This window comes from Montipora capricornis, chromosome 4 (assembly GCF_036669925.1).
Source record: "Montipora capricornis isolate CH-2021 chromosome 4, ASM3666992v2, whole genome shotgun sequence".
NCBI lineage: Eukaryota > Metazoa > Cnidaria > Anthozoa > Scleractinia > Acroporidae > Montipora > Montipora capricornis.
This window is the reverse complement of record NC_090886.1, coordinates 41,475,403-41,485,402: the sequence shown is the minus strand read 5'-3', so window position 1 is coordinate 41,485,402 and position 10,000 is coordinate 41,475,403. Positions and strand designations below refer to the sequence as shown.

Genomic DNA, 10,000 nt, shown 5'->3' with positions numbered 1-10,000 from the left:
CATGGGACACGGTGAGATACGGACCAGACTTACAAGCCAAAAAACCGACACCACCTTTCGTACGTTTGGTTAGACTCACAACTATGCTGTCGTTTAGCTTCGAGTCCTCCATTTCATTCGCCTTTGTTGAAAAAACCTGCGATAAAAGTAAACACAGCGGTTTATGAAGAATGTTTCAGCTGTGCGGAATGTAAGGCTTAGCCCTTTACGGGAAAGGTTTTAGTGAAATGGGAATCTCTGGGCAACAATGTTTTGACGTACCAAGCTCTTCTTACAGAAGATTGGTCTTGCAGATTCTCATGTTAACCACGTCGGTAAGATTAAAGGCCACTGTGGCGTTGCTAAAACGATCATTTCCTCTTTGAGAATTGTGTGAAAAGAATTCAATAGTTTCATTGAAAATTCTTATCTTGTATCAGTTTTGTCGACGTGGTTTTCGTCTCAAAATTTGCATGCCTTGTTAAAGTGATTAATTAGAATTTTTTTGTGAGAGCAGAACTTTACGTTAAGGACAATAGGAGCATACGAATCCCTGATCCTCTCCGTTAGACGGATAATTCTCAAACTCTTTTAATTTTACAAATTAACGCTCATTTATCGATGTCGAAATCATATCACCAAGACGTTAGCAATGGTTGTAAACGATGTATATTGTTATGTAGTGACAAAGCGAGACAAATAGGACGTTTACAACCAACCAATAACAATAGAGAATTTTACAATGACTTGCTAAATTCTCGCGCGCTCATTGGCTAATTTTTATTGTCAATAAGCGCACATAAATTTATAACTTATGCGATAATGACGCGATATTGCTCGCATTTTTGTCCCGCGTTCTTCTCGTGTTTTGACTTAATTTTGATCCCTCTGCCCTTTTGTTATTGTAAAAAACAAATTGGTGTCAGTTTTTCATTCGTCTATCCTGTTATTGACACTGCCTTTCGTCATAACATTGTCAAAGTAGTCTGCGGATTCACTCGGCTGTCGCCTCGTGGATCCAAATCGAAATCTATGATCAATAACAGGACAGACGAATGAAAAACTGACATCAATTTGTTAAATGTACGACTTCTGGTGGACGAACAAAAGAAGCTAATGAGAGATCTTTTGTTTACGTCCACCAACATGGCGGCGATAATGCTACGTGAAAACCTCCCATTAAAACGTATCGAATTTTTCGAATAATTGAAGTTTAAAATATTTGACCTACGGCATAGAATGAAATGAAAGTTGGAAAAGTCATCGCAGTTAGCTGAGCAACTTCTGCAAGCAGTTGCAAAGGAGACCCGACAAAAATTCCGATTTGGACAGGATTTGAATCCATAACCGGCTCTGCACTTTCTCTACCAGCTGAGCCATTGGTGGTTTTCACGTTACTTCATCGTCGCCATGTTGGTGAACGAAAACAAAAGATCTCTCATTAGCTTCTTTTGTTTGTCCACCAGCAATTGTACATTGCAGCATTGTTATCTGTGTCCTCAGAGATTGGTTGCAAACCACCAATCAAGCCCGTTTGGAGATGGTCAATTCTTAGGCCCTGTCCACACGTATCGGGATATTTTTGAGTCCGCAACTTTTTCTTTCCGGATACGCCTTCCGTCCACACATATCCGGCGAATTCGCTGGCAAATCCGGAACTTTTTGAATACTCTCTCCATAATCCGCTATGAATCCGGAACCGTGTGGACGTAAAATCCGGAATTTTTTATCCGATGACGTAACAAGATCGAGCCCAGTTCCTGAACGTGAAATCAATTCTCAAGGTGGCTGCCGAGGGCTTCATGGCGCATGCTCTGTCACCTCTGTTTCCTTGAGGAGTCCTGAGTACTAGGGTGAATCCGGATATCTTTCGGATACGTGTCGACGGACAAATTCGTTTTGAAAACGTGTGGATGAGAATGTTTTTGAATCCGGAAAGGAAAAGTTGCGGATTCAAAAATAACCGGATACGTTTTAGATATTTGCCCTTACATACATACATACATACATACATGCTTTATTTAAACACGGTAAAACCTTCAGTAAGAATACAATAGCTATAGTACAATAAAATTCAGTACTTAATTACTACAGCAATAAAAATACTGTTTTACAAGGTTGCCGTGTGGGAGCCTAACCCTCATTGTCATAAAATCGATTCACTTCTTTTTTTAAAAGATCTAACTGATTCGATCGTACGTAAATTGTTGGGTAAGTTGTTCCTTAGTGAGGCCGCACTGTAGCTAAAACTTTTTTTGAGATAATTGGAGTTTGGTTTGGCCAAATTAAGCTTCATTTCTAAATTCCTGACATTATATTTTGTGGTGCGAATTGAAAACAGGTCCTGTAGATAATCCGGAGCAAGACCATTTAATATTTTAAACATTAGGATGGCTTTAAGCTTTTTCCGACGCTTAGCGAGATTGTCCTGGCGGAGTGAGGTAAGAAGATGCTTAGCACTCACGTCGTAACTACTCTTGGTGATAACCTTAGCCGCCCTGTTATGCAATTTTTGCAAATTTTTTTTTTTGTCGCACATTTTATCGTCCCAAACAGAAATAGAATGAAATGAAATTTGGAAAGATCGTCGCAGTAAGCGGAGCAACTTAAGAAGTTCGAAGGACTGAGCCCAAAAAAATCCAGGCTTGCAACGTTCCGAATCGAAGCGAAATAAAACTGCAATTAGTATACCAGTAACTCATTTAAGCTAAGACTAAAGCCCGGGCCAAACGTCGAACTTCACTCGAGATGAATTGAATAGAACGAATAGTGTTCATGACAAGACTTAACTGATTAGAGTGAAATGTGAAGTGCTAAGTTTCTACCCCATATGAAACATGTGAGCGTTAGCCCTACTAATGGAAATAGGCCCACACAAGGACGGAGAAAAACTCTGACGCGACCTTCGGCGGGTCAGCCGATCACCGCTGCTCTACCGACGGGAGCAGGCCGTGAGAACTGAAGATGTTAAAGTCACGGCAATGAACATGTACGAGTACAAGGAAGGATTACGTTTTTGCACAAGACATTTCGAAGTAATAGCCCATTAAAGTCTTCCAAAAATTCTACAATGGAAAATGGGAAATTATGAAACGAAAAAGTTATGGATGAAAAATCAAACGGAGAGCCAAAGAACTCGTCAGGCGAGAGAAAGACGACAAAGGATACATCCAAGTGTTTAGAAGTCGTTCTTGAAAATATTAACGGAGAGAAACAAGAAAACGAGACGTCGAAGAAGGAAAAACCAACTTTAGATAGAACTGTTGAGTCTCATCAGGAGATTACTGATCCAGACAACGAAAGTTATGTGTTTGATGGGTCATTGGCCAATGTTTGCAAAAACGTAATCCGCCTTCCTTGTACTCGTACATGTTCATTGCCGTGACTTTAACATCGTTAGTTCCCACGGCTTGCTCCCGTCTAAAATTGTAGCTCAGTCGGTAGAGCAGCGCTGATCTAACTCGAAGGTCGTGGGTTCAATTCCCACCCTGGTCAGAGTTTTTCTCTGTCCTTGTGTGGGTCCATATCCATTATTAGGGCTAACCCTCACATGGTTCATATGGGGTAGAAACTTAGCACTTCACATTACACTCTAATCAGTTAAGTCTGTTCAAATATAAGTGCTACACGGTCAATGTTTGCAAAAACGTAATCCTTCCTTGTGTTCATGACAAGTCCGACGTTTGACTCAATTAATTTCGACGAAGTGTAATTTGGATCAACCAACATATGCGAAAAAATACTGAAAAAGGAAAGCAAAACTTACTAGTGTGTCCACTTGGCGAGTTCACAATGGTAATGGTAATGAATTTATATAGCGCATTTTCTATTGGTATATTCAAATGCGCTTTACAAGAAAGTGATCTATGGGGGAGATCGGACATCAGCATATACATATATAAAGTAGAGAAAAGGTTAGATCTTAAGGACGGTGCCTACTATGGTTATTGCGCACACGTTCTGCGCATCTCTAGATACTCGGATTTCCTATCGGGTGATGCTTACTAATACAGGGATATTTTTGCGCTGTTTAAAACTATCCGAAAAAAATAGACCTTCGTAAGTACTCTTGGTATCCAAAAAGAAAATTGGGGGTAACCATGCATTTTTGAGAGATAATTAAGCTTCAATTTGAGAAAGAACGCCATAGATTGCTTTGTATTTTAAAGCTTTTTACAAAGATTATTCATGAATTATCTTTGAAAAATGCGTGGTTACCCCCAATTTTGTTTTTGGATTTCAATAACACTTGTTAAGATCTACAATTTCCTGCATAATCACACACCGGGGCAAAAATTTCTTTAATTAGTAGGCACCGTCCTTAAGGCCTGATCTTTTCCCTGTGACACGGTAACTAGAATTGAAAAGTTTCCTAAAAAATCCCGTTATATAATACGAACGAAAGATATTACTAATAAATTGTAAACGGGTAAAACACATCCGTTGTATTGTCCTGGGGAATAGTGCATGACTTAGCCTGAATACGACCTCGCATGGCAATCCGTAGGGAGCATGGGGGATGGGAAGGAATGGGGGGAGGGGTGAGACCGTTATAATAATAATGAACTTGATTTTAATGTCATTCTACAAGCGCTGGGACACTAATTGGAGACACTGTACATTGTTAAATTAAAAATTGGCTTTTGATGAGAGAGGAAACCTCTCGGAGCAGAGCACTTAACTCACACTTGACACCGAGTCTGAGAATCAAGCTAGGGCCACATTGGAGCGAGGCAAGTGTTCTTCGTGACCACTGCGCCAGTCCTAATGTTGTCCTAATTTTCAGACGTTCTAATAGTAAGAATTTAATAAAGAGACTGGATCAGTTCGATTTCTTTCCTTTGCAGTTTGTTTCAGTCGTCACCCTTGCTTTAGAAGGGAAATAACCGGTTAAGAAGGTAATACATTGACGTGAGAATAGAAGGGTTCCCAGTTTAATTTTAGTTACCAAATTTCGTGACTTATGCGAGCTGAAAAAAGCCCTTCCACACAATCTGGTCATAAAAATCTGGTCGTAAATTTGAAAACCGCAGTCGAAATGAATTGATAATAACGATGATCAACCAAAAGATCGCAAAATAACAAAATGATTCACCATAAAATCTTCGCATGAAACGTCAGCATGCACAATGGTGTGTTTACTTCGACATTACTTGAGTCTAACAGTTAATAAAGAGAGCGTATGTGAAAAAACTGTCTGTACTTTATTATCATTTCCATCTTGAAACCAGATTATTTTGGACTAGAAACTGACAATCTGTTTGAGGAAAACTCGAGAGAAGAGGGTCAGTTCTTGTGCACAGAGGAACGAAAAAACAGTTTGATAAAACTATCCTGGTAGACAATCTACCGTAGATAGTTCACTTCGTTGCCTGGATAAATGTCGTTCTCTTGCCTACAAAAACTAATTATTCGAAAAAACTAGAAATGTCATCTGTTTTCACGTTTGAATCCCAAATGATTCAATGAATTATCGTTCGTCTGTTAGTTGCAAAAAATTCAGCGAAATTCGGAACGCAAAAATGTGAAATTACTGCACATGTTATTGGACTCACCAAGTATGAAAAATTCTCCCCCGAAAAGCACCACAATGTGTCCAATGTGGCTGACTTTAGCGGCGCGATCTTGCTGAAAGCCCCTCAAGAAGTGATTTCGTCCGCGGTTAAAGTGTTTGTAAACGATCTAAATGGAAAATATGGTTTTTATATTAGAACCCAGATATCAAAATGGTATTATTATCTGTACTTGGAAATTTGTCACTTATAAGTTTCATTTGAACTTCACTTCTTACTCGTCAATGGCACAAGGAAGTAAGAGATGTTAAATGCAACATGGTCTCTTGAACTGTCTTGCATTCAGGGGAACAAATTAGGCCTAAATTAACGTGCTAAAAATTAAGATCAAACATAAATATTTCATAAGAAAGAGAATGTTCAAGAGAAAAAAACTGACCACTTTTTAACATAAATCGAAACTGCATACGGACTTTCAAAACTGCTAAATTTAGCACTGAAGATATAGAAGATGAAATTTTCCACTTTAACAAAGTGTTTTTCGTATAAAAAGGCTACCGCTTTTCAAGAAAGAGATATTCAACACTAGCACTAAGACATGAGTTTCTCTCGTGGAATAAAATCCCACATGTACTTGCTGCGGCGGACAAAAAAAAATCGTTGCTTGCACTAATCATTCAAAAAATATATATATAAAAATAAATAAATAAAGGAAAGTCAGTTAAAAGAAAATATATTTTTGTGAAGCGGTTTCAAAAGTCTCTATAATGAAAATTTCAAAATGAAAATATTTACTACCAAAGGCTAATATGGCTAAATGGAATGAACTTGAAATTCTTAATTTTGGTCGGCAAAAAGTAAAACTTTTCGTTGCGGTTGTTTCTCGTGAGTCTAGCAATTACCGAATTACACAGAGCATAAAATTCGATGAGCGAAATGCATTACTTCTTGTGAAAATTGCATTCTAGAAAATTGAAAAATTACATTACATGTAACAAAATCAAGGGGCCACCGCTTTTAAGGGCGAGAACAATTTCAGCAAGTGCTTTATAGGCAAACGGCTAATCGAACCATGGCAATGTGTTCTATAGGGATCCATCTTCGCCAAACGCAAGCATATTCTTTTATGATTTTCTTCCTTTCTACATAAAGAACTAATTAAATTTCCATTAACTTGAACATTGTAACCTGTTTGAATAATTTCGTACCAATATGACGAAAAACGTTTTCTCTTTGCTGTTAAATACCGCTATCAAGATTTACCCGGCGACCATGTTGACAAGAAAAATAGCGTACTGTGCATCTCTAATAACGCTTACCTAGGTTAGACGTGGTATTGCTCGAACAGGTTATCGACTCGTGAAGAAGGTGCATTGATCTTAAGGACAAAATTGACTCAATCTTTATGTCCACTCACAGCTAATTGAACACTTGATTTTAATAAAAATTGATCAGTGTCTCGACATAATACACAGAAACGAAGCAACGATTGGGCAGAAACCAGTGCTTTTTCATTCTGCGGACAAAACACATTTTCTTTCAAATATTCTCAGGTGTTAATGAATTCAATCTCACGGCGATTCTCATATAAGCGTTGTTTAGAGATATATGTGCCTCACTGAATGGCCACCATCTTGGATCAAGCAAGCTTTTGGTTTACACGAGTTTCGTAAGTTGCTTAACTATGGTCAGGACGCAGCTATTGGAACGGCTCTTGTAATTCGTCCCGGAAATAGGCGTAAAAGAAAATGGAGCCTACTTCTTAGACACAAGACAACTGCATCCTTACCCTGCGAGCAGAGTCTCTTCGATCTTCCTACTGTAGAAAAGTCGGGAAGGGGAAGAAGACTCTGCCACCTCGACCTTCTTTGATTTGCCGCTCGTCCAAAGAAATGCATGAGTAGGCAGTCTAGTTTCGACTGATCAACAATTGTTTAATTATCGGCCATGATCCATCGCGGCATCAATATTTTTTAAAATTAACTGTCTAAATTCCCATGAGTATTTCCTCTGTATGTCGGTTACAGAAACTAGTCTGCCTGAAACGTAAGAATTTTTCAATAAAAAATGAAATGGCAATGTCAAAGTATTATTAACTATCTCGAGTTTCCAAGGAAATCATTGTTTCCTTGGTTGTCGTGTGTTTGCCAGAGTTGTTCGAAAATATCCCGGCTGTTTGTTTTGTGGTTACTGGTCACGCGTTACTGACACCGAATGCATTTGAGTTTTTAATGCATGCTCAAGCGAAATGTGGAGGCGGCTGGCAGAGTCTTCTTCCTCTTCCCGACTTATCTAGGAAGATCAAAGAGACTCTGCTCGGAAGGTACTGCATCCTATACCGTTCCATTGAAAATAGAGCTGTGTGGTAGCTACCCTAGAATACGGAAAGTCGACTTTCACTTCCACTTCTGATTTCCACCCGTTCTATGTTCGAACAAGACGCCTGGGTGGCATTTACTCCGGCCATTCAGGGAGTGAGTGGGCACGCAGTTGATTCATGTATTCAAACAGGTGCACAAAAATTACAGGCCATACAACTTAAGTGGGTATACACTCCAAACCACAGGCAGATTTGAAATAAAACTGTTATCGAAAAAATGTTTCTTGTACATGCAAGCCGCAAAGCTCGGGAGAACAAAAGATTCCTGACGATGCAGATTTCTGTTGATCATAAAAGTTTGTTTTTTTCTCAATTTCTACTCCAGATAGGTTTCATAAGAATATCAAGGAGTGGAATTTCACCGTTCTGTTTAAACTCAATGGTGAATTTAATGTTGTTGCGTCTTCCATTCAAGTAATGTAAAAATTCAAAGCATCGACGGTTTTCGTTATTCAGACCTGAATGGGAGACGCAACAACATTAAATTCACCATTGAGTTTGAACAGAACGGTGAAATTCCACTCCTTGATATGCTATGCTATATAGGGATGTAACAGACTTCGGTCTTTACAATTCACGATATCTCGCTGGACTTCATTCAGTAGTGATGTTTAACAAGTAAAGGCCCCTGAGGCTCGTCCGCCATACGAAGAAGATATCTTACTAAATTGAAATTTCACCATAACCCAAGGTAAAAGGTGTCTTGCCACTCATTCTCCACTTTGTGGTCTTGGAAATACATAATTGAATAGCGCTTTTGGGAAATCTTAAACCTAATTCATTCCACTGAAATCAAAACGGCCTATGATACTATCAAAACCGATATTCAGTAAAAAACAACCTTAAATGCAATTATTCAAGCTGCGTTACCGTAAACACAACTGAGGCAACAATTAGGAGATAAAAATGTGCTGATAAACCGGGGAGTGGCATGGAAAACATCAGCCAAATGGGCGGATTTCAGCTTGTTGTTTTGTTTCAAAACAAACCCTGCGAACGGCCTTTTTGTACGATACTATCGCCTTTGTGTCAAATAATATAAACAATTGAAGATGTGATTTTTCCCTCAGGTTTGTGTATTAAAAATAAATTAGTTGAGAAAACTGAATTCCCATTTTGCTCTTAGGTCAAGGGTTAAAGTGTACACCTTATTAAAATACTTATAATGCTTGGTGTATTACAAATATAATATTATTATTGCAAAAAAAAAAAAATGAAAATGTCATTTGAAGTGCTTTTTTCTCTGTGTTTTACACGACAGCGATAAGAAATCCGATAGCGATAAACTAGACTTCAATGGGATGCTGAATCCATTTATAACACGCGAACTTTTGCATGTTATCAAATCAGGCGGCATTTGATATTTCGCATTTGGGCTATATTGACTCAAAATCACTGAGCGCATTAAAAAAAAAACCCTGTATGACAACTTGCACTTCAAAGGAATCAGCGAGCTATTTCTCTCGAATTACATCACACCAATCAAAGTTAATTAACACGAAGCTTAAAGCTTTATAGCTATTCTACTGAATAAACATAAATCATAATACTAACTGAATAGGTGAATAGAATTTCTAGAATTGTAACGACCTTAGAGTTTTCGAGGGTTCGAATTGTACCCTTTTCATTCACGATAAATACAGTGTTATATGAGCCTATGATATCAAAGGAGTTACGAAATCTATCCAAACTTTGAATGATGAATGTACAGGTCACACATTATATCAGAAAAATTGCCAGTAATCGCACTTTTAATTTTCCTTACCTTAATCTACCGATTATTGCGCATCGCTTATCCCCTTTTCAAAATGGCGAATTTCGCTCTGGGGCCATAACCGAGAGTCACCTGCAGTGCTCCTAACTTCGTAAAATCAAACCTTAAACTCCAGCGCTGAGGAGGAAATCAGTGAATTTGTTATTCGGCGTACCTAGACGACAATAGACAAAAAAAATGTTGTCTCACCCATCGATTTGCGCTGGCAGGCAGAAATTCAGTGTTTTTTTACGGCACACACAGCTTTTAACTACGGGAAGTGAAACACGAAAACTGGGATCACAGAAACGGTGCCGGCCATCACGATCTCATGACATGATTTGCACAAAGGTGATTAACATTTAACACTTGTAT

The 10,000-nt window shown here is 38.5% G+C and overlaps 1 protein-coding gene across 3 annotated transcripts in view; it reads right to left on the bottom strand.

The window, feature by feature from the left end:
* LOC138046973 (nitric oxide synthase 3-like) overlaps positions 1 to 10,000 on the bottom strand; it is a 64,019-nt gene that overhangs the window by 36,975 nt on the left and 17,044 nt on the right. The window contains exons 1-4 of one of the 3 annotated variants that reach the window (XM_068893619.1): positions 9,836 to 10,000; positions 9,638 to 9,763; positions 5,535 to 5,661; positions 1 to 136 (exon numbers count right to left, since the gene is read on the bottom strand). The exon at positions 1 to 136 is cut by the window's left edge and continues 641 nt beyond it; the exon at positions 9,836 to 10,000 is cut by the window's right edge and continues 25 nt beyond it. In XM_068893619.1, coding sequence (XP_068749720.1) covers positions 1 to 112 — 112 coding nt within the window. In that variant the 5' untranslated portion in view covers positions 113 to 136; positions 5,535 to 5,661; positions 9,638 to 9,763; positions 9,836 to 10,000. The remainder of the gene's footprint in view (positions 137 to 5,534; positions 5,662 to 9,637; positions 9,764 to 9,835) is intronic. The other 2 variants (XM_068893620.1, XM_068893621.1) reach the window with 2 other exon arrangements.